General features: G+C 35.5%; 4 protein-coding genes across 6 annotated transcripts; 2 read left to right on the top strand and 2 right to left on the bottom strand.

The window, feature by feature from the left end:
• Positions 6,079-9,214, top strand: LOC18776206 (kinetochore protein spc25). The gene is made up of 8 exons (XM_020564495.1): positions 6,079-6,323; positions 6,553-6,618; positions 6,869-7,015; positions 7,254-7,352; positions 7,432-7,521; positions 7,598-7,720; positions 7,982-8,208; positions 8,359-9,214. The coding sequence occupies exons 1-8, from the start codon at positions 6,155-6,157 to the stop codon at positions 8,368-8,370; spliced, it is 933 nt and encodes a 310-aa protein (XP_020420084.1). The 5' UTR covers positions 6,079-6,154; the 3' UTR covers positions 8,371-9,214.
• LOC18776178 (short-chain dehydrogenase TIC 32, chloroplastic) lies at positions 9,095-11,231 on the bottom strand. 2 transcript variants are annotated; one of them, XM_007209280.2, is made up of 8 exons: positions 11,050-11,230; positions 10,721-10,952; positions 10,554-10,633; positions 10,018-10,171; positions 9,861-9,939; positions 9,665-9,752; positions 9,516-9,562; positions 9,095-9,415 (listed from the first exon to the last, which is right to left on the bottom strand). In XM_007209280.2, the coding sequence occupies exons 1-8, from the start codon at positions 11,177-11,179 to the stop codon at positions 9,233-9,235; spliced, it is 993 nt and encodes a 330-aa protein (XP_007209342.1). In that variant the 5' UTR covers positions 11,180-11,230; the 3' UTR covers positions 9,095-9,232. The 2 variants fall into 2 exon arrangements, with proteins under 2 accessions (XP_007209342.1, XP_020420082.1); XM_020564493.1 differs by having other exon boundaries at positions 9,288-9,438; positions 11,050-11,231.
• Positions 15,603-20,060, top strand: LOC18776801 (FKBP12-interacting protein of 37 kDa). The gene is made up of 14 exons (XM_007209250.2): positions 15,603-16,029; positions 16,139-16,190; positions 16,276-16,337; positions 16,951-17,018; positions 17,122-17,158; positions 17,444-17,531; positions 17,703-17,767; positions 17,845-17,922; positions 18,085-18,132; positions 18,294-18,347; positions 18,725-18,886; positions 19,219-19,288; positions 19,426-19,481; positions 19,686-20,060. The coding sequence occupies exons 1-14, from the start codon at positions 16,003-16,005 to the stop codon at positions 19,848-19,850; spliced, it is 1,032 nt and encodes a 343-aa protein (XP_007209312.1). The 5' UTR covers positions 15,603-16,002; the 3' UTR covers positions 19,851-20,060.
• LOC18777838 lies at positions 19,988-23,360 on the bottom strand. Of its 2 annotated transcripts, none has more exons than XM_020564470.1 (9): positions 23,037-23,360; positions 22,777-22,891; positions 22,490-22,550; positions 22,288-22,400; positions 22,106-22,198; positions 21,647-21,919; positions 21,240-21,460; positions 20,584-20,793; positions 19,988-20,367 (listed from the first exon to the last, which is right to left on the bottom strand). In XM_020564470.1, the coding sequence occupies exons 1-9, from the start codon at positions 23,238-23,240 to the stop codon at positions 20,257-20,259; spliced, it is 1,401 nt and encodes a 466-aa protein (XP_020420059.1). In that variant the 5' UTR covers positions 23,241-23,360; the 3' UTR covers positions 19,988-20,256. The 2 variants fall into 2 exon arrangements, with proteins under 2 accessions (XP_020420059.1, XP_020420060.1); XM_020564471.1 differs by having other exon boundaries at positions 22,777-22,931; positions 23,037-23,246.

Genomic DNA, 25,264 nt, shown 5'->3' with positions numbered 1-25,264 from the left:
GCAATTTGTAAATCAGAAAATATGCCTCCAATCCAAAGTCACCCTTTAAAAGTTTTTTAAAAGCTGCAAAAGAAAAACAAAGCTGAAAACTCTGCAAGCGGAGGCTGCTAATACTATAATTACATCTGCTCCATGTCCCACATTAGTTTAAACACCATTCATAATTTGAACGTTAAAACTGACCTCAGATTTAGATCTAAATCTACATCAGAAAATATATATATATATATATATGCTGCATTTAAGTACTGCTCCAAAAAAAATATTACATCACTGATTCATTTATTCTCTCATTTGAATAAATATTTGTACGTTATTATCGTATGAATGCTATAATAAACAAGAAAGAAAGTAAGAATCGATAGTAAAAAAAATACACGGATAAGAATCTATATATATGTAATTTGAACTAATGAATTTCATATCTTTTAGAATTATTCCTCTGGATAAGAATCAAACAGTAAACCCACCATATCCAATTGTGTAGTTTTCATATACGTCATATATACAACTTACAAGTTCAAAATATAATACCCTTTTATCCCATTATAATTAATAATTAACCAGATTTATAGTGCTGGGGACTATTGACTTGGTGGTCTTCTGCAACCCAATAAACTGGCACCATTTTTATATTAAATACTTAAATCTGGTCGCGTGATGTGGTGTGCAAGAGGGAGGGAGGCCATACTGATGAGAATATAAGAATCATTTAGGTTAATTATATTAGGATTAATCTGTTGATTATCTGTTCACACATAATGGCTGCTGCTGCTTGGTTGCAGGCTCGTGACTTCCCTGAGAAGAGGTTGATAATATTATTTTAATCATATATATGAGTCTAAGCACGAGATGAGAGAAGGTTTTGGTCTTGCACATGAGAGAGAGAGAGAGAGAGAGAGAGAGAGAGAGAGGTTTATATTATGGGGCCTAACCGGCCATGGTGTAGGACACAGCTTTCTGTGTTATTCAGTCTTTTTGCATTGTCGTTGGCAAAGGGAAAGAGACAAAGCACACCCCATCAAAAGTTAGACGTGCCACTACCCTAATATATATACATCTCAACTAATTTCCTTAATTTGTCTTCTATAATATTTGCTATCTACCACTACTGAAAATCCATATGCTTGAACTAAACTTATCAAAAGAAAATGATGAGGTTTTGTGTTCGATTAATCGCCTCTCAAGGACGGAATCAAGAATTTTTATAGGGATGGGCTATTATTTCTTATATGGACAAAAATATAAATAAAATTATATTCATTTTCTTAACGGAGAAAACTTGAAGCTAATTAGGGATATGTTTGGTTATAGGCTAATTTTGCTTAAATGAACTGGTCTAATTTATGTAAACTGAGGTATAATGCCTAAAAAGTTAGTTTTTGTTTCCCCCAAAATTTTGCACTAGGCATAGTGTAGTTCTTGCCCTTGCCTCTTTAATATCAATTTGTATATATATATATATATATATATATATATAATAAAATTTAAAAAAAAAAACAGAGAACCATCACATACAACGCCTTAATGTTATCTTGTTAGACAAGTTAGTGTGTGATACATATGCATTTAGAATTGTCAATCGGAATCTAAGTGTAAATTCATTTTAATATAATATATTTATAAATTTGCAAGCGCTTATTGTAGTTCAATTGGTTAAGAATATCTACCTGCATACTAAGTTCGATTGCCTATTATTCCTCCAATATCGCTTTAGACATTCGGAAAAATAGATTGAAGCTTATTTTGATATATAGATGGGCTATACACAAAATAGAAAATGTGGTAGTACATTTTGAGAGCCAATCTTGGTGGATATAATTGCATGGAGACTGAAGCTACGCACATCATGTGCACATAATAGATTCGGGCAAAGCTGCATAGTGGGTAAGGCCATTTAGCTTTTAGCTTTCAGCATTTCACCAATTTCTTTTCATTTGATTTGAGCTATTCTGGGTTTGGGGCCATGACGCATATGCATGTTAGGGTCACCCTGTCACCTTTTAATTTGATACTTTCAATTTCAACCGCAAAGCTTTCTTCTGTAGTGGTTTGCATATAAAATCAATTTATTATCCTAAATTTAAAAGTCTAAAATATTTTGCAATGGATCTTGTTATCATCCGTAAATGTATGTTGATTCAATTGTGAACTTCGCGTGCATTAACAGTAATACACACACGATCATGCACGTGCATTAGTCTTTTGGCATTCTTTTTCCGAAAGAAAAAAATATATAATAATTAACACTGATAATTGAACCGCACAAAACAAAATTTGGGGCCATCTATACAAAACATAATATAGCATTATTATTCAACCGATTAATTGACATGATATGACTGAAATTGGCTTCGAGCGTGCAAGTACGTAGACAAGTGGGGATAAAGTCGGCAGGCAGATAAAGAATTTATCGTGGATAACAAATATTATCAGGTGTTTTTCATCTTCTTCTTCTTCTAGTTGATGAAATATAGAAGATAGTTCCGTTCCGTGTTGGAATGATTAGATCTAAAAAGCTTTCAATATTGGCTAGAGACTACTGTTTATATATAGCATGTCACACAAATTCAAGATGAGGATGAGGTCCCTTGTCTAATATTATTCATGTCCGATTCCACATACGTTTTAATCGTTACTAGTAATTATAATTACTTATTTTTGTCCACTTTATAATTTATTTGATAATGTGAATCGTTTATTTTTTAAGTCTTCATTCGCAAAAATGTCCTCAAATAATAAAGTAGTGATGCATGATCTTACCAAGTGGTTTGTGTTGTCAACCCAATAATTTAAATGACATTACAGCAAATTTCCTAACTAGTCCGTAATTGGATTAGGAAGAATTGAATTGAGGAGAATTAGATTCGGATTCCTATTAACGTTGTTTACTAAATTATATAGATTGAGGGGAGTTAGATTCCGAATTCCTATTGAAGTTGTTTACGAAACTATAGGGAATTGGAGCATAAGTGATACTAATTACTAAAGATGTCCTCGTTGTTGGGTTGAAGTAAATGACAAATTTGGAATTTTTTAAAATTGTGTGATGATATAATGGGTAAAAAAAAATTGAATTCATAATGGGTTAGTTATTTAGGAATTAGAATACCACCTCTCACTCAAGAATTGAGAATTTTTGATTTTGTGTGAGCCTCGCTTACTTTTTAATTCATTGATATGAAGTAAACACATGAATCCTACGGAATTCAATTTTTGATGAGAATTTCAATTCCTTATTAATAAATACACCATAAATTATATTTGTATAACATAACACGTAAAATTGTACATCATTCTCAATTATTTGAGTCTATAGCATTAATCTATATATATAAAGCAAAAAGCAGAGAATGGTGAAACATTCATAATACCATAAAATGCCCTTGGTTAATCCAAACATTAAGAATTAAAATTATTAATTAAATGAGGATAATATGGTAAATTTACACCTTTTCATATTAAAAAAATTAAAATTAAAAGAAAAATCAGATAATGAATCCTATTTTTATGGAACATAACTACCCATATCTTTTTTAAATCTAAAATAAATTTTAATTTAAAAAGCCTCTCGCAGGCGCGAAAGCGCGTGCAGAGAGGCTAGTAATAGTTTATACAAACTGAGAATTTATGTTTTCGTTATAATAAAACAGAAATTTGGAAATGGTAAACAAAAAAGAATTGATTTATTTATATATTAAAAAAAGAACATGAATCACCAAAGACCAACCAAACTATGAATTGAATTCCGCTGTGAAGTCCTCCAACAAAATCTAGAAACTAATATGAATATACTTGACTTGACATGGATCTCCACTTTATTTTATAAAATACATACACGTCCCTTATCAGTGTGCTTTACATTAATAAATTAATGTTTTCTAATAATTAGCGAATCAGAATTATCATTCGTCAAAGAAAACAAAAATAAGTGATTTTAATTTTAATTTTTGAAGCATGCACGAGAATATGTTCGTATATAAAATGTTAAATCATATCGATATATAAATATAGCATTAGGGGTGTATAAGATCTAATCCAATTCGTCTAAATTGACCGATCCAATCAAATTTAATCCAATATTTCAATGTATCCTACTTAATTAGTAGTCTAAGACGCAATATAATGGAAGATTTGGGCATCTCCCATCTTATAATTTGTCCCAAATCTTTAGCAGTCAAACTTCTTTTCATTTCTTTATGTTTTTTTCCCCCACGAAGTGTCCTTTATGTTTTTTTTCTGCTTCCTTTTTTTTTTTTGGTTTAAATAAGAACGCATTATTGCTGTAAATCTCAACAACTCTACATATATTTTATAATTCGGAGTTTTGATGTATGCTTTCTTTGTCCACGTGGAAAATGCCCAATTGTCTAGTATAATATTACTTTCTTTTTTTCATAAGCAAAATAAAATTACAAAGCAAAAACCACGAGGGTAACCTCCTCCACGCAAATCAAATTTAAGAGCATGAAGAACTGAATTTGGAATAATGTGATACCAAATATGAGAAGAATTCAACTGGGGTCTCGAGTATGTGATTGCATATGCAATGAAATTAGTCTCTCTAAAAATTAGCTTAAAGGAAAGAAACGAGATGTTGGATATTCGAAATGTATATGCTTTGTTAGGCAGCATTTGTTAATTAAAATGTAGACACAAATATTGCCAATCCCTCTTGCATGGTGCAACGCAAACAGGCTCTCATAGTATATATTAAAAGTTTTTCAACAATAATTGAGCAAAAAAGATCCAAGAACCATGATAATTTTTTGACCGACAAACTTTTGCATTTTCCAAGTACATTTATATTCGCATCCATGGCGTGGCCCATTGGATCAACAACAACACGAGTGGAATTAATTAAGTTCATTAATTTGATTGATATGTCTGTGTCATCATCATCAGTTAGGAAGTTAATTACGTGCATTATTGCAATTAATCTCATATTTTAAGCACTTTATGAAGGTTAACTATTATTTCCCTTGACTTTGAGAGGCATGATTTGCCCTAGCTTTTTATCTCTTTGCCGCTCTTTATGTGTTGGTGTTCAATTCATGGAATGTTCTTCCCTTCTTTCAAGGTTAATGGCCTAATTAGCTTTTCTTCTTTCGGCGCTTTGTATATAATTAACATTGTTTAAACATATATATGCATAGCTTTATCTCTTTAAGACCGGAAATTCTGATATCATGCAAGAAAGCTTTGTCCATAATGTTGACAACATTATCTCACATACGTAAGAACTGGACGGCTGGTAGGGCTTGCATGGTGGTTTTGAAGCTTTTTGTTCGCATCTCCGTTAATTTCAAATTAATTAGGTTGGATGCTTATATTCTAATACGATATCAATTGACTTCGAAATTCGAAATTAAATGGTCAAACCTAATATATAGACTTACATAGATTGGTAAGGAATGAATGGCATGTGCCCAACGACAACAAAACGCGGTGATTAGCATAGGTTTATTGAATCAATCTATAATTGGATTAATTAAAAAAATATCCTTAATTTTTGTAGAAGTCAGCTCATGAACATACAGGCAATCATTTACGACTCTTTTTTTTATATAATTTTTTCATACAATAATTTTACTTTTTAGGAATATTTGTAATTCAAGTAACCTACATTTGATAATATCCAGTGGGTCTTACATGTTCTTACCCAGCTCAAACGATAATATTGGTCAATAAGGTCAAAGAATTCTTAATTAATTTTCAAGTTTTTCCTTTTCACACGTTTATATCTGCGGATTCGGATCTTCTGCTATAATTTTCGCTACCATAATCTACTTGACTTTTGTTCATTCTCTAGAAGCTCCTGGTTTTGTATTGTTCAAGCTGCTTGGTATGATTTTCTCTGCTATCAAAGGAAGACAATCCCTCCCCTCCCAATAATTTGGGACCTCGGAGAGCCATTTACAATGCACCCAACAATTTGATCACTCCACCGCTCAAGAATATAAAATTCCGAAAAAGCCCAATCTAATGCCACCCAAAAGCCCAATATATCTCCGCACCCCAAAACGGCCCGGTTTATCACACATCTCTCTTCCCCCCACTAATGAAAATGAAATTGGCGGGATTTAAATGCGAATTTTGTTTAAATAAAACACAACTCTGAACTCCGGGTGACTCACTCGTCAGTCTAGCAGCAATGGACAGCCAACCGGAGGAGTCCGTACGGACGAAGATGGAATCGCTACGGATGGCCTGCGAGAAGGAGATTCCGATTCTGCAGCAGAACATGGATACCTTCACGGCCTCGTTTCAGGGCGACCTGGCTTCGATCCGCGCCACAGTGCAAGAAACCCTCCGATACCAAGGTCCAGCTTCTCGTTTAACTCTCTGTGGTTTACTCGATGAATCTATTTGTTTCTTGAAGATACTTAAATTTAGGGTTTAGCCTTGTGGTTCGTGCGTAATTTGAGTTTTTAGGCAATGTATGGTTCGTGCAAAATTAGGGTTTCAGATTGGATCCACGAGAGGGCTGCCGCTCCACATTATTGTGAATCTCAATTTGACTGAAATCTAATTTCTTTCCAACAATTACAGGTAAAGTAGGAGAGGCTAAAGCTAAGTTGAGGGAAGCTGAGGATGAATTGTTTAAAGCCCTAGCAGGTATCTATCTCTGCTTCTATTTTGCTTCTGTAAGTGATAAATTTGAATTTGAAATTTCAAAGTTAATGACACTGATTATTATTTAGTAGTAATATCCCTGAAGCTAATCTTCAACTCAACATTCATGATATGCATTCATTTCCATTGCCATTGCTGCCCTTACTATAATTAGCTGAAATCTTTGTTTTTTTTAATGATTATTTATTTCAAATTAACCGTGTTAGTATTTTTTTTATTAAAATTTTTGTAGTGAAGACCCGTAAAGAGGCTAAGCGGATGGCATTGATGGACGCCATTGCTGCTAGGAAAGCTAGGATTGAAGAAATTAAAAGAACAGTGCAAGATCGAAGGGATACGAGGGATGAATATGCTGCAATTCTTTCTCAGCAATCTACCGGTAAGTTCCTTAATTGTTTCAGTGATTGGAGTCATTGTTGCCTTTTGCTTATAGCCTTATATCGATTTAAATACTTATCAATAGTTTAACTTTTGTTATTTATTTGATCGCTCTGTGGCTTAATGGAGGGAGACTGCATTTTGCAGGAAAGGAATGTATAATTGTGTTGACAACTTCTTTTGCGCCATATTTCCTTTAAAAAAAAAAAATACTTTTAGTAACATCAAAACTTTGGCAGAATCTGAAGAAGAGTTTAACCAAGACAGTAAGGATGAAATTCAAGAGGCCATCTCGTGGTATAATAGGATTCTTGGTTTTCATATTGAAGGCGGACATGGTAATTGACATCATTTGCTTGTGCAACATTTTTGTGTGTATCTATATGTGGAGAATGACTTACAACCTTCTGTCATTAGGGGTAAAATTCACATTCAAGAACATTTGTTCAAAAAATCCAAATCAGGAGTTCTCTTTCACTGTCCGCCATGCAAATGATACTTACACATGTAAGCTTTGCACTTATTTATGGGTTATAGTTTGATGTTTAATGTATATCTGATATTCATTTCTTGTAATCCTTAGTGTTAGATTGTGATCCGCACTTGAATGAGATCAAAGAGTTGATTCGTGAATTGAACAGAACCAATGGATTATTTAAATTTGTCAGAGATATGAGACTGAAGTTTCAAGAAGCTGCAGCTCAAGGTAGAACTTCTCTCTTGCATCTTTCCTGAGTCTTGCATGCTAGAAAGGGGACACCCTCTAATAGGGGTCCCATATTTTATTGTAAAACATAGTTAGTCAATTTTCTTAGTAATTATAATAAAAAAAATTTAACAGTTTCTGCCTGACTCTCGTCCACTTACGAAACATTGTGTTTTCAGTTGACATTTGATAGAAGTTTGAGGATTAGACCACTCTGTTACCCATTGTTTCTGACGTAATGTGTCCATTATGATTCAACAGGATTAACCACTGTTCTTCCTCAAGACTCTTCCTCGATTTCTGGGTCTGCTCCAGCTTTTTCAGTGTCAACTGAGAGAAGTGAATCTGTGGCCAAGATTGGTGAGCTCCAAATTCAATATGGAGAAGATAATAGTCAATTCAAGAAACCTAACCATGGAAAGGGGAGTAAATATGCACTACTATCTCCTAGGTCTGCATCGTCTGTGCGTCGGTCTCCACGTTTTAAGGTATTTCCTTCTTTAGGTTTTATAGGTTTTTGCTTTCTTATCACTTTTGTTTGCTATTGTGTACATGGCTCACACCTGTATACTATACCATTCTACAATAGTTTCTTGTAGAATTTTTTTTTGAATGAAATCTTTTGAATTCCATGATAGGTCAAGAAATGACGATGGAAAGAGGCTGTCGGTCATCTTTAGTTTGAGCAAATGTGCATCACATGCTCTAAACTCCTCAGAGTAATCATAATTCACAACTAAGGATGCTGACGGCATTCAAGTTTGACATGGGAGTCAGGAAACTTGATTTCTCCGTATTTAGATAACTTAAGTTAACAGAAAGAAACAACTTCATCGATGAAGTGTTGCAGCCCAACGTGACAGCAGCACCTTGTTGCTGGATTTGGTTTACTCATGTACTCTTCATTGAACTGAGCCACTGATGCGTGATTGAATGTAAGGCTTTTGTAATCCCAAAATACTATGCAAGTGTATGCGTGCATTTCAATTGTATTTAATCATATCTTATATTTTGATATAAGATTTGTCATCGTTTCATGTATTGTGTGTTATTACTTCTCTGCAGTACAGCAAATGGGTTATACATCTTTGTTTCTCTTCAGAATTTGTTTGGTTGTAGTAGTTTCACCTTCTCATGAGACTCAGGTCTTCTTGTATCTCCTTTTAATTGGTTGTGATCATGTATTTCACACGCCAATTATAAGAAAATTATTCTTATGACAATTAAAATATGCCAATCATGTATTTTAATTGTATATGCTGTTAGAATTTACATCGCAGACGCTTGTATTTTTGGTAATATAAAAGGCAGGCAGAGTTGTATCGAAGAACCGAATTTCGAATTTCAGATTTGTTGTATTATAAACAGTGAAAATAGGTATCCAAGTTCTTTCAGTTATTAAATTACCCTGGAGTTTATTGTGAAGTAGGCCTCTCTATCTACCTTTTGTGTATATAAATACACTTTATATACATGGCTTTAATGGCAGAGAAAAAAATAAATACACATTTTCTAAGCTGTTGGTTGATACAGTAGTCTATGGATTAGCAGACGGGTCTGCTTCCACAACTTACGAGCTTCAGATTCATCATTTGCTAGGTTCGAGCAGTCACTCTCATTGCAGTCTGCAAAGTATTTCCCACTTACCCCTTCTACTTCTGGGCTCAAAGCAACATAGCATGTGGTCGAAGCTCCCTGTAAAAACGAATTCCAGCAAACTTCAACAAACAAATTTTTATTTTATATTAAAAAAAATTAAGAATAAAAATGCATGCTTTATTACTCCGTTACAAACCTGGGATGTTGATTTTAGTAACTTGGATGCTATGAAGAACACAGAATCTGCATGGAAATAAAAAGGGTTCCAAGAAATTAGATTTCATTTCACAAACTGCAACATTATTAATTCACAGGCCAATTTAAATCAAAGGAAAGAATCCATGCCTGTGATGAAGCCCTTGTGAGCTCTTATAATTCCGGTCTTCACGATCCCCGGGTGCACCGCATTGACGCTTACTCTCGCATTTCTTGCCTGTAAATTTTTAATAAGAAGAAGATTAGTGTGGTAGAGATCGCTATATGCAACCGGCGCATACAAAAATTCTTCGACGAAAAGGTAAATAAGAAGAAATGAGACTACCTTCAGGTGTCTTGCCAGTTCCTTAACATGCAATATGTTAGCCAATTTGGACTGTGCATATGCTCTTGTGCCATTATAACTGCATGAACAAAAATATTAACAACAATATTCACAGTTTACTAATGGCTTGATCAGGAGAAATAGTGTGATTTTATACTTCTTTGGGTTGAGCAATTGATTGAAGCAGAAACCATCCCTCTTGACCCAGCTGTGGATCACAGAAGAAACATTGATTATTCTTCCTCGGATGCCAGTCTGGGCCGCTGTTTCCACCATTTTATCTAACAGCGTTTCTGTCAAAAAATGATGTCCTGCAAAAGAAATCAAAAAAGGTTTTATCATCAAAACCCAAATTAAATTAAATCGACATCTTCAATTCTTCTTCATCCCCCCAAAAAAACAAAATGATTTGAATGGCCATGCGTTGCCCAAATAGGCTTCTGCAATGGACAACAACAAAAACAGTGATGTGTATGTATGTGACCAATATTAAAGATCGTGTCTGGTCTGGTGGTCCATTGCACACACTATAGGACATAAAAATGGCCCAATTTTTCTTGTCATCTTTTGGGAGAGCCCAAAATTTGTTCTAAAGCAATTGAGCTGTTCATCGTTTGCATGTGAAACTTTTTTTTTTTTTTTCCTGGTTAAGGATATCAGATGGGTAGAATATAGAAAATAGAAAAAACATACCCAAGTAGTTTGTAGCAAATGTCATCTCAATTTTGTCTTCAGAATACTCCAAAGCTTGAGAAAATACTCCACCATTGTTTCTGCAAATCAAAGATTTCATGCATCATAAAAGCAACAAGTTGAGTAAAGAAGCTAAGAAGATAAAAAGTACATGAAGAAAACTTTACATGAGGATGTTGAGGGGTAGCCTCAGAGCCAAGAACTCAGAGCAGAATCTGTTGACAGAAGCAAGTGAGCTGAGATCAATCTCCAATATTATAACCTCAGCCTTTGGGCTCTCTCTTTGAATTTCATCCTTCACTTCAGCTGCCTTCCCTAAATCTCTCGCCGGGATGACGATCCTCACCCCTCTCTTTGCCAGTACTCTTGCTGTCTCAGCTCCAATGCCTGACGTTGCTCCTTTAACAAATCGTAGAATTCTTATTCAAATGAATAACTTTATTCCATGCAAATTGCCAAAAAGAATGAAATGTTCATGTGAAAACTTTTAACTAACCAGTGATTATGGCAGTGAGATGAGAAGGAACTGAGGAACAACAATCTTGAGAAACTTGCTCAGCAGTTGATTTTGAGCCATAACCACTTGGGCCTGCAATTCCTGCCAAGTATCTGAGTGTCTCCTTCATGGGGCTCCCAACAAACTCAGAATCCTACAGACACTACTGCAAGGAGAGACTTTTTTTGGTGGAAAACACATTTATTTATAGTGCTGCATACATACAGCAGAGGACGTGGGTAATTTTAGGCTAGTCTCCGGACCACCTTAAGAAGCGCGGTCTCGACCAATAAACACAAATGTTTGAAATTTTCTGATACCAGTCAAGGAAAATGATTGGTTAGGTTGAGTTGAGTTGAGTTGAGTTGAGAGTTGGATGGGTTAAGTGATTTTGAGTACATATTTACTTTAGAGGAAACCCAATTGAGAAAAAAATGCAATGCACCCATGACTTTTTTTCCTTGTCTTTGTTTCACATAATTATTACTGTCTGTATGAGTGGCTTACATATGCATATATTTTGTGATAGGTTTGATGTGTGAGTCTGTCATTTCCAGCCATGATTAATTTGCTTAATTAATTAAAAGTTACCATCATATATATGAAATTAATCATCATCATCATCATCCATCACAATTCACAAAAAGAAAAGCATATATATTTATATATATATATATATATGTCACTTGAACAGTATATTCTTTCATGTACAGTAAAATGGTGGTTGATCGTTGCCCACAGCTTTTTTATCTTCTAAAAACTTGGACCACATTGGCTGGATATGACCACCATTAATATCTTTGCGTATTAGATAATTTCTTCCTAGCCAATCATCTCAAGAGAAATTACTGTCCTCTAATGCCGGCCAAAGCAAGAAAAAAGTAATAATAATGATCAACTTGTGCTTAGATTAGGTGCTTGATTGCTCTATATTTAAGTAGAAATTAAGATTAATTATCATCCATCTTGCTTTACAAGTCTCTAGTCTGTGTTGTTACTGTGCATGGGCAAAACATGGTATCGATCCCTTGCATCATAGCATATATGCGTTATATGACCCATGTTCTATAACATATATCCATGCATACAAAAATTTTCCTATGCGGACGTTCGGACGTTATTATCGTGCATACTCTATGTATTTTTTACTATCCCTCCCAGTTTACAATGACGTATGCATAATAATAACGTACGAACGTCCGAATAAGATAATAACTGTCCATACATATACATATTATGTTGCATGCACCAAATTAATAAATTAAAGAACAAAAAGGATGTGAATTATGTTGTTTTTTCGCTCTACACGTGCACATAGGAAATGAGGGTTTTGCAGATGATAATTACATACATGCAATCTTTGAGTTTGAGAGTTTGAATCTTAAGAGAGAATTTACAAATTTACATGAAGACTTGCAGGGCCATTGACAAAAATGCCTTGTTGCGTGCGATATGTCCCTCACGTCTCTCCTTTCGTCCTTTTTTGGTCCCCATGGCCATTTCTGAATTTTCATTTTTTCCTTCCTCCCATTGATCCTTTTTGTGTTGAGAAATGAATGATGGGTGGTGTTGGATCTTCAAAGGACTAAAAGAGAGCAATGAAGTTGACCCTTCAACAATGGAGTGTGAACTGGCTACTGCACAAGGGTCCCATTGTGTTTCCCAACTTGCCTACACCTCTCATGACATGCCACAGATACAAGAAGCACTTCTCCCCTCACTTTACTCCAAATTACTTCCATTTTTCCACAATCTTGCCCTGACTTTAATTGGCTTCTATATTTTCATGGCATGCGATGCGATGATGCTAAAAAGTGTCAAAAACTAAAGTTGAGCTTGATGTGTTGGAATATTGAAAAAGGGCTTTTGTTTTTGTACATATTTGCTTACACGCTTGCATTGCAGCTGCTTGTTGGATACAAAAGGTAAAAGAAGGATGAGTGAACAAGGGCTTTTTCGATTTCAACTATTTTGCATGTAGTTTTGTCGTGGGCGTGACCTATCAGAATAATATGCCTTTTCCAGCCATTTACATGTATTACATGAATTAGGTATGTACATGAGCATCTTCAACAATTCATTTAATTGTTTTGGAATGCTAAAATAGAAAATTTCTTCAATAGATTTGTCAAACTCAATTATTGAAGCTGCAACTTATATCTCTCTCTTCAGAACTGACAAGTTGACATTGACCCTTCAATACACTTAATTTTACTTTGAAATAACAAAACCGACATAGAATAAACTTTAATTTGAAAATTTTAGTTATTGTTCGAGATGCTATCACTTACTTACATGTATAGCTACATTATCGCATACTTACATTCGTATAATTCATTTTTGTCCTCTCTTTTCTTAGACCTTTATATAACTTAGACTGGTCATACATTTATATTAATTCAATATAATGAACATATAAACATATTGATGATCTTCACTAATTCTTGGTCAATGTAATCACTAACCGTCTATCTTCTCATTCAAGCATAAGATTATAGATTTCCTTTCTATTTTTGCAAATGATTCTAGTCAAGAGAAGTTGGACATTCTTTTCCCCTTTAATTATATTTTAAGCACAACATTATGGAATAAATATATTTATTTTCTTTTGGGAGAGGATACGTAGCCTACTAACTGATGTGATTCATGTGACAAATATATTAAGAGAAGGTGGAACACATTCACATAGAAAAATTAGATTTAGTACATGAAAATTCTATTAAAATAAGATAATCAGAGTTTAATAACTCATAACCTAATATTTATCTTGACTATATTGCAAATAAATGGCCACCACCAACTCCACCAAATACTAATGTAAAAGAAGTCTATGAGAGGCTAATCACATCTTCTACCTAACCAATGAAAATGATTTTTATTATTATTTCAACAACCCATAATTGACTTCAAACTATTTGAGCCACACTTTCCCTTTGCGGGAAGAAAAATTGAAATGACCCAAAGGAAACCTAAGGGCCCCAACTGTTAAAAAGATGTCCCCTCCCTCAACAAAAACTTCATACCTGAATCGATTTCATTCTGTAAAATATGAAAATTCCCATAGCCGACAAACCCTAATTTTTTTTTCTTTCCTCAAATCAATCATATCAACCAACCCTTTTCTCATCCATGAAGATTAAGAAAAAGGTTTACTTGAAAAAAGAACCTCATATATGTATATGTATATGTATTTCATCTTGATGATGATGAGTGCTACCCCCACGTGCCCACAATCCAACCATAGGATGACAAATTAGTGGGACCCTCACAAGGAGAGAGTAAATCACGGGATAGAGAGATTATAAGCTATAGATTAGATTTCGATCAAAAAAAGAAGCTATATAGATTAGATTATCAACACTGATTTATCATCTATGTTAAGGAATTAATTAACTAATATAGACTCCAATTTTGTCCCTTAGATTGGATGGGACCCTTGTATGCAAGATTTGGAGAAAAGGTCGTTTGTCTTCATCTTCGATCTTTGTGAAGCTTGACCAAAACGACGTGGGATTTAAAATACACATAGCTAGTTAGGTTTCATTGAAGACATCGACATACCTCCTTTCCACCAACACTAATAAAAAATTAGCCAAACCCTTGTTTTTTTGGGTTTGTGTGATCACTGGTGGATCACATGAATTTGTTGTTAATACTAGGGTGGTGGAAAAGGAGACATTATGAAATGAGACCAATCAGAATTCGAAGACAGCATAATACATGTGTTTGCCATTCTTGGTGAGTGGATTATACTATATATGTGAGCATATGAAGCAATTCTAGACATACTTTCAACGGCCAAATCATTATTTATAATGAGAGTTTTTAGGCTTTCGAGTTCGATCTTGTGATAGCTTCTTCGATAAACATCAGTTAAAGAGAATATAATCTCAGACAAAAAAAAAAGAGAGAGAGAGAATATAATCTTTATTCTATATGTTCAATACTTTTTTAGAGGTGACAATGTTTCACACGACTAAATATGAATATTACTCGACATGCTGATATGTATAATAAATATGTTGGATTCATCTCAATATGAGTAACTCTATTTTAGCACGAAAAACGCATTTAACTAACTCGTATTATATGAAATTTATAATTCATTTTCTTATTTTTTTTTATATGAGTAATAATTGTATGACTATGGTATTATTTATTTATGATTTTGCAAGAGATTTGGTTTAGAAATAAAAGAAATTTATTGTTGAATTTTGCGTTCACTTGACACATGAGTCAATCAGAAACACTACATGATTATAAATGAGTCAACCTGAACATGACACAGTTTTTGGTCTACATTTTTACCTCACTAGTTACTAGTTGCTATCACTTAGTGGGCCAACCCGATACACAATTTGAAACCCGCACGAAAAATTAACGAGTCAACCCAACACGACACATTTATTAAACATGTCAGGTTTGGGTAAAACATTCTTGACACGTATATAATCCTGACACGACACGATTCAAACATAACATGACCCATTATTAGCCCCTCACTATAACCTCTCATTCTAACCCCCTTGGGAATACAACTAGGGTTTGTGATGGCTCATCCCTTAAGCTCAACAGGTTCTTGAAAGGAACTGGGCTGACTTGAATTTTGAAAAGGGCCCCAAAATTTGTCCACTAAGGTGGTCGTAAGGTGGGCTTGTATCTTGACCAAAAAAAAGAAGGTGGGCTTGTATATATGACTAAACTGTGCAACTGCACACAGCTGATAACAACTGTTCCCCCCAACCCAATCCTTTTTGTTTCCGATTCACTGCATCAAACAATTGTACTCTCTTTCCCAACCACCCCCATCCAAAAAACCCAAAAAAAAAATAAAAAAAATACAGATTGTTGTACTTTCAGCTTCGCAGCTACAGACTACAGTTTGTTTATTCGTTTTTGTTCTCGCGTACTCACTGAGAAATCAAGTGCTAGGGTTTTGAGAATTCAAGCTTCATGGCTACCCACACTCGTATCGATGACGTAAGGCCTACAGTGCCCTAGCTACTACCCCAGTTTATATCGATTTTAGGGGTTAATTGTTCTTTTTTTTTTTCTGTGATTAATTGGAATGCGTTTTTGTTCAATACAGGATGATGATTTTGGAGGCGATTTTCCTGGAGCTCACAATAACAGGCGGCCTGGTATGTTTCAGTTTGCTTGCAACCAAACACTGCTCTCAATGTGTGATTGAATTGTGCTTATTGATTTCCTTTTTGTGAAATTTAGGTAAAAAGAGAAGCTTTGGGGATCTTGAGGACGAAGAAGACGATTTTTTTGGCTCAAAACAGGTATTTTCCCATTCATTCCTGGCATTCTTTTTCGGAAATGTCGAACCTTTAGCCATTATATGTAAATGTGTCTATGTGTATATCTGTTATTTCCTTACTGTTTAGGGTGGACCTTTAAGAAACAATGGTAAAGACAAAATTATAATTTTTCCTGCGTTCTCAATAATATGGGTGTAGAGCAGTGCGTTAATTTGAGAGAATAGCTTAGGTGAAGAACCTAAGTAATTATGTATGGGGATTTGATGTGTATGTTAAACATTAGGTTCCATTTGTGTTAAAGAGGTTATGACTTTATAAAGGTATATATATATATATATATATATATATATCAGATTTTAGTGTGAGAAAAGACATAGTTTTAACTTTGAAGTATGTTAATGCACTTCAACAGAACAGTTATACTTGGGAAGTGATGTGGCAATTGTTGTCCAATGTCAAAAAGTTTCAGATTCTACATATCAAAAGGGCAGATACTTCTAATAAGTTTCCTCTGATAAGCATGCATTGCCTTCCACTGATTCTTGCTTATATAAGAGATTTCTGTGGTATATACTCTCCTTTGTTCAGTTTTTGTTCCATTTAAGGAAACGCTAATGATATGTGTACAATGTAGGGTAACTCAAAAGTTGAAGAAACTGCTCCTGGTGTTGCAACAGGAATGATTTTGTCTCTTCGTGAGAGGTAACTCAAAAGTTGAACAAACTTCTATACCACTGGAAATTATAATGCATTGAGTTTTCTATAGGGCCTGATTTTTATATTTTTATTGCAATTCTTTTTGCAGTCTTCAAAACTGTAAAGATACTCTTGCAACATGCCAAGTATGTATTCGTTAATCAGATTTTTCCCTTCTCTATATGTCTTCATTGTATTTCTTCAGTTAGTGAAATATCAATTATGTGATAATTTTTTAGTCAAGTAGGTAAAATATTTGATGCTTGTAGTTGTAATGATAAATATTAAATATTAGATAAACGTAATTTCATCACAAGCTTGAAGAATTTCATAGCATTTGCTGATGCAATCACTACAGTCATACTTGTTATATGGTTTGGCCGCATTGTTAAATGCTCTGTTTGTTATTGGGTTATTTTCCTTGGTTGCAGACGGAACTTGAAGCTGCAAAATCTGAGATTCGAAAGTGGCATTCTTCATTTCAGAATGAACACTTCATAACTCCCGGAACTTCTCCCGGTTAGTCCCGTACTTGCCTTTTTAGGGTGTTTTGCAGCTTGGCCTGTCTTTGTTTTATTATGGAATGTGTTAAACTATACGTTCATCTTAGAGAATCAACTTATCTTCTGATCATTTTACATGCATCTACTATATGTCCATTAAAAACTTGATTTCAACCTATCCTTGTAGATCCTAAATTGGTCATCAATTATCTTCAATCCCTGAAGAACTCCGAGGAATTGTTAAAAGAACAGGTTAGTGTTAAATGTTTCTTTTCACAAAGTCATCAGAAATCTTCTTCTTTTTGTTCATGGTGTGTTCTTATTTACAGTTAGAGAAAGCAAAGAAAAAGGAAGCTGCGTTTATTGTCACATTTGCAAAACGGGAGCAGGAGATAGCAGAGCTCAAGGTAATATCCTTTGCACATCTATTCCTTGTAAATTCAGTTTCTATGTGTTATATTATGTTCCTCTCTCATGTAATATAATAGCTTTATAGCATATTCACTTTTTTAAGTAGGAAGATTAATTCTATGTGACCATGAATACCCAACTTCTTATTTCATGTACAGTCTGCAGTTCGGGATCTTAAAGCTCAACTGAAGCCACCATCAATGCAGGTAGCTTAAATATCCTTTAGTTAATTTCAATTTTTTATTATAGAGTTTTTGAAATTTTGGACCAGGTGATAAAATTTCCATTTTTTGGTTTGATTGTAAATTCTCTTTATGATTATCATTTCAACCTGATCTTCATTTTTTTGTGCTGATTAATTGTGCAGGCAAGAAGATTGTTACTTGATCCAGCAATTCATGAAGAGTTTACTCGTCTAAAGGTTTGTGTTCAAAACTTTGGAGTTCTATTTTGAAAGGTTTTACTAAGATCTATGGGTGTAATACCTGTATTTGTATTTTAAAATACCAATATCCCCTTTCTTCCTCTGGGTATACAAAGAAATTATATGCCAAGTCAGAGAAATGCAAACAGAGGGAAGGGTCTCATTATGTAGGAAGAAAGCAAAAGAGCTTGAAAAGGAAACAAATTAAGAAATACATCGCCTGCACCTGCTTGTATGAATTAAGGAAAAGTTGATATTTGTCATGTAAAGTAATTTGAAGGCAATTGTGAAACTAGAAGTATTTTAGTTTTCCACGTTTTCTCTATATTTATAGATAACTTATCTATGCGTTTTACTGTGGTGCATGATGTTAGAATTTGGTTGAGGAGAAGGAGAAAAAGGTGAAGGAGTTGAATGACAACATTGCTGCTGTTCAATTTACTCCTACAAGCAAGATGGGGAAGCAGTTAATGGCTAAATGTAGGACCCTGCAAGAGGAAAATGAGGAGATAGGCAATGAAGCTTCTGAGGGAAAGGTGCTGTTGTTGCATCCAAAATATTTCAGATGTTATTATATGCATTCAGTATCTTGTGTTAATTTTACCCTCAGCTTTAATTTTCTACTCAGTATCTTGTGTTTTTTTTAGATATTATAATACAGATTTTGGCACAAAAGTATGTTGCTGTTAGAACCAAATCGAACATAAACATCTTTGATGCGTTAATACGTGCATGCTTACAAATAAACTGTCCTCCTCGTGTTTTCTAACAAATGTATGCACTCTTATTCTTTAGGAGGTTCTCGTCTGTTTGATTATGTTATACACTGATGCTCTGGTTTATATGATTTGCTATTGTTGGTCTGTAGATGCATGAATTATCTATGAAACTTGCTTTGCAAAAATCCCAAAATGCAGAACTGAGAAGTCAATTTGAAGGTCAGTGATAAATCAAGTGAAATTTTAGATATCTCTCAGATTAGTAGAATGTATATGCTAATGGTACTTCTACTGCCCTTGCGCAATATTATTTGGCGTTGAATATTTTTAACTATATTTTGTGTTTCTACATACAGGATTGCACAAACATATGGAGGGGCTCACAAATGACGTTGAAAGATCAAATGAAATGGTATTCTTCCCTTCCCCCAACTTTTGTTATTTTTTAGTTTGCAGGGATCATACTTCATCATAGTTTTAAAGATGTACTATTCAATGTGTTTTTTTTGCTTTGTTTCAAAATATTGCTCAAGATCTGCTGCTGTCTAATTTATCCATCGGACAGTTAGTAGAGCATTTGAATGAGAATCAGAATTTAAAGCATCTTCAACTGCAGGTGCGTATCATGCAAGAGCAGCTAGATGAGAGAGATTGTGAGATCAAACGGTTAAAGCAGGAGCTGGAGCAGAAGAGCTTAATAGAGGAGGAGAAAGCAGAGCCATCTTCTGATAGTAGGAAAGTCAGCGACGAAGTGATTGAGTCTGAGGAAGTCACCACCTAAAAGAAGAAAAAGAGAAATTTGTAGGATATAATCATTTTTTGTATGTACATTTAACATTTGATTTGATTTTTCTTTTTGGTCAGAACATTTCTGTTCGGGAAAAATTAAATTTCGAAACTGAGTAGCTGGAGTTGAGGTTAAAGTTTCTAATGCTTGGGGCTGTCCGTTACCCCAAATTTATCATAGCGGCAGTTGCATGGTTTCATTTCATGTCTTTCATTCTTACAAAACTGAAATGTCCCGTTTTATAATGAATATACAGAATGCTGTTTGCACAAAATCTTGAAAGGTTGAGAGCCATGTTATGCACAAAATCCACATGCTAAAATCATCATGCCTTTGTTCTACCGTCCGTATGTACACGCAGCATTATCAATGTTTGAGTCTTCCCTGAGACCGCTCTAATTCAGGGACGCTTAAATCTTCCCTGAGGCCACCCTAATCCAGCATTACCAATGTTGCTGTGTGCTTGAATAGGTTCAACTAATCCCTTTGTACTTTTGCCAAGTGCCTCTCCCTGCACACATACAAATCGTAGGAACAAAAGGTGAGCAGGGCTCCAAATTTGCAATGTCCACAAAAGTAAATAAATAAATGAGAAAAAAAGGGCAAAATCTGAGCCAGGAGATATTTGCCTGAAATAAGTTTTAAACAGGTAAACCTCCCTGTTTCAGTTTACATCTAACCGGATTTAATGGGCTGCTCTAGAATAGTATTAACAAATTAAAATTACCTCCTTCCAGCCCATGTTTTCTAAAAGTTTTCTGGCATAACTACCAACTCCAAATGACATGTTCAAGGCCTCTGCTGCAGCTTCTTCTGTAGAGCCTGGTGGCGAATCACTATCACCAATTAGTGAATTCTTTTGTCCTGGACCCACACCGAAACCACCGTGCAAGGCTCTTCTATCAGCAGCTCTATCCCTATATGTATAGCTTTCATGCTGGCAAATTGACAGGAGACAAAGTATCAGGGAAATGCAGATTTGGATAGAAATGCATATACTCCTCAACATCTTATAACGGAATAAAACTAAAAAGGGCTGCAAAGGAACTGTAAGTGGTGCACCACACCATGCTGCACGTGCATATAGAAGAGTAAGTAGATAATAGATTATGCCACTCAACAAAAACTTATAATAGTTTGGCATATTCAGGTACAGGTCTAGTATATTTGACACATAAATATAAAACTGATAGTCTGATAGCATGAGGTTATCAATCGTTAGCAGGGCATTCATGACTGAAACCATCTCCCTTGGACGTTGAAAGGGTACTTCTTATGTAGCATTGCTTGTGTCCCAGGTAAAACTTCAAAGCTTTACTTGGACTATTTATCAATTGAACTTAACAAGAGTACAGTTTCAATAATTGAACATGCCCAAGTTACCTTTTCATATATTTGGCCTGGCAACAAAGATGAATCCTTGCTAACTGCCACTCCATCTGCAGTTATTGATTCACTGTTTCCACTGGATTTAGAGAGGGCCAGAATTTGTGTGTTGACTGATAATTCAGGGAAGCCCCAATCTTTGGTTGGGTTGGAAGAATCATAAGTTGACAAGGAAGATAAGTATCGTATACTGGGGCTCCGCAACTTATAGACTTGTCCTGAAAGAATACCAAAAATAAGTCACAGGTAACCATCAAATTTTGCCATTGTTAACTAAAACAACATGCTTTCAGGCAGAACATAATACAAACACACAAAACACAAGTAGGTCTTATGTCTTCAAGGTTTTTTATTTTATTTTTAAAAGTAAAAAATGTTGCCAAATGGTAGAGGCAAATGCAAACCTGTTATAACTCGTACCAGATCAAGATGTACTTCACATATTGGAGCAGTTTTTAGAAGACCACCACCAGAAGGCATAGATGGATGAAGCTTAGCAGACCGCCTCACTAATCTCCCGACAAGCCTTGCTACCTCACCTTTTCCATCCTTTCTGGGCTTTGTGATCATTTCCCAGTCCCATAAACTTACAGGCGAGGACTCTGGGATTGAAACTTCTTCAGATTGAATGACCTGACCATATTGAGCTCGCCAGTTCTCTTCATCCAATGAAACACCTGTGCCAAATATGCTTATATGTTTTAATATCTCTGCTATTGACGGGCCACAACGATCAATTACATATATTTATACAGCAGAGTCAGGCAGACAGACCAAAAATCCTACAGATTAAATACATGCTACTCATTACAACTAAAGTTGATATCCAGCCTCAAGAACTAGAAGCAAACATAGTAGCAAACCTTCATCAGAAACATTTTCACTTGATTTAATTGCAGCATCATGGTCATCCAGAATCAATTCACCTTCATTGAGCTCGTGACTATCTTTGTTCCCTGCAACTCCACCAAACAAACCCATTTAAATTCTGTTCCAGCCACGGCAATCATCTATCTAGAAACACATATGAGAATTCAGAACAAACCATTGGATCCAAACTCAACATCTGTTTCGGGAAAGACTGTCATATCATCAGCAGCATTGGCTTCTAAGTTGGAATAACCAGACAAATAAAGATCAATAAGCGTATCTTCTAACCTAGAAAGAGGTATTGGAAAAAAAAGAGTTAGGAAAATATTTAACCAAACAATCAAATTAATAAGGAAGTAATGCAAGAACCAGGATACCATTCTGAGGTGGGAGGGGGATTTTCAGGTACATCACTGCTACTGCAGCACTCTGTGGTGCCTGTTTACAAAAGAACTAGTTCATTGCTTTGAACTAAAGTAAAACAATACAAGTCTAAGACTTTGGAATATCAATGCTCCAATACTAGTAAAATCAATGAGGATAATGTGCAGAACACTTGAAATGAAAGTGTGCGTCATAATTCATATACAAATTTCAATACACATTGAGTTGCAAATTGCAATTATATGTACACACAAAAGCAATAGAAATTGCAATGTCACACCTGAAATTCCAATCGGTTCCTGAGGAACAATTTCTATGCATTCACTTTCATGTGCAAAAAGCTCTCTTTGAATGGGAGCAGTCACTTGGGTTTCACATGTTTCCAAATTATCAGCCTGAAAATAATATTTCCAACCAAACCAGAAATCACTCCACCTAATATCAAAGAGATAGAAGAAACATAATTTCAAAATACCACCAACAACGATTTCAAATTTAATCAGCCCAAGACACAAAGAGTGAAGAGAATGAAAGAGAAACCTGATGAGAGGGAAGAAGCACGTAGTTTCCATCTTCGAATTTGTAGTAAAGACCATCCCGAGTGCTATAGTACCAACCAGCGTTCGGGTCATGGTAAAATCCGCTACCGGCATGGAAATAAAGCTGAGAGCTTTCGTCCCAAACAAAGGCGTTGTGGGAGTCTTGGGAACCGGGTTCTGTGGCACTAGGACTCGGACCCTCCATTTGATTTGCTCTATAAGTACATGATCAGCAGAGACGCAGTAACGGGAAATTGGAGATTGCCAAAGACACTTCCACGACGGTTTGCTAGCAAGAACAGAGATTCAGTTCAGGGACCGCCTGCGTAGCGCGGGTATGAATATGGACTTGGGCTTTATTTTGTGCCCCTGTATAGGTGAGGCCATCTGTGATACTATTGGGCCATCCTTAAGCACGTTAAACTAACAGGGTTGCGCTGAATCGGGCCATCCAATACTGCATGAATAGTTGAGGAGGCTTTTATATGCAACCTATTTGTAATATAAGCGATATTTTTACTTTAATTCAATCTAAATTCTATCGAAATGGGATTCAAACTAGAATGTAAAATATGGAGCACATCTGCTCTAACCTTAAACAATATATGCAACCAAATTTTAAATCATGAAACACTTGTAAATACAATTAATTGAATTTAAACGACTCGAATTTTGGTGCAAGAAGATTACTTAACTGCCCTGATCAATTATTTTAACTCACGTTTGGAAATTTCACAAAATATTATTCATGGAGAGATCAATAAAATGCTATTCAAAAAATAAAAAAATAAAAAGATTTACCAGTCTTCTCTTCTGCTAAAGAAGAGATTGTAGCTATAGACTCATTATTAAATTACTTTACACCAACCAACCCTACTTTGACAAAAATAGTTCCCATAATAATAATATCCACTGTATATAGTACCAGTATTTGTTTTAACTTTGGTCACAGATTCTAACTTGTATACTTTATCAAATGTAGAACTTGATAAAAAGCCACCATTTACATCCATGACTCCCGCTACAACACTCGCTTTGTTTCACTTTCACAACACAAAACGCATAACTTGCTAATTGCTTGGATATTTTGATCCTAATACTCACTTTGTTTCACGTCACATTGTTCCAAACCTCTTTATAAATCTCTATATAAACCCCTCTCCTCCTCCCTTTAATCACCAAACCAAGCCGCCACTCACTCACTTTCTCTCTCCCTTCATCTCCCTAACCTTAATTGCTAGCTAGCTCTTCATGGCTCCTCCAAGCCTAATCAAGAATGCCCTAGACCTTATGGACGACACTTCACCACTCCCAATAACTCTGTATGGAACAAGCTTTCTTGCTCGTGGCCACCCTTTCCTCATTGAAGTCCCTCTAAACATCATAGCCACCACCACCCCACCATCACCTTTCACCAACATCTCTTCAGACAACACTAAGACCAACAGTAACATGAACAAAACCACGTCCTCTGGCTGCTTCGTGGGCTTCGACGTCGACGAGCCCCAAAGCCGCCACGTGGTCCCCGTTGGGAAACTCAGAGGCATCAGGTTCACGAACATTTTCAGGTTAACCTGTACAAGAAGTCAGATGAATCCCTCCAAGACTACATCAAGATGTTCAAAGCGGAGAGGTCAAACATTGTAGGATGTGACGACCAAATTGCATCATCTGCCTTCAAGAGGGGGTTGCCAATTGAATGTGAGCTGACCATCTCTCCTTGCCAAACACTGGTTAAAGTCTTCGCTACAGCAGAGCGCTATGCACTATGGGACAACTATCGGATCGCCGCAAAGAAGGTTGATCAAGCAGCTGAGCGGGCTAGCCAAAAGAACAACAAGTGCAGATCACAGTCTCAGGAAGGTGGTCAAGCAGCGGAGAGCTACAATAAGTTCACTATCCCGATACACCAGATCCTGGCCCAAGTAAAAGACATGCCTTGGTTGAAGAAACCATCGCCTTTAAAGGGAAGCCCAACCAAGAAGAATTACAGTAGATACTGCACATTCCATGAAGGGCACGGTCATTACACAAACGACTGCTTTGCTTGGAAAAGGCACCTCAAAGATCTAGTCAAAGACAGTCATTGCACGGAATTCATCCCAAGGGGAACTATCCAGCAAATCAAGGATTGTGACGCAGCTAACAATGAGCCTCCACGAAAAAAGTCATATGGATCAACACGATCCTAGCTGATTCCAAGAGCCTTGGCTGACCACCAGGGGGCAG

The sequence above is a fragment of the Prunus persica genome, chromosome G5 (assembly GCF_000346465.2).
Source record: "Prunus persica cultivar Lovell chromosome G5, Prunus_persica_NCBIv2, whole genome shotgun sequence".
Classification (NCBI taxonomy): domain Eukaryota; kingdom Viridiplantae; phylum Streptophyta; class Magnoliopsida; order Rosales; family Rosaceae; genus Prunus; species Prunus persica.
The sequence above is the reverse complement of the archived record's forward strand: the minus strand, read 5'-3'. Positions and strand labels throughout refer to the sequence as shown.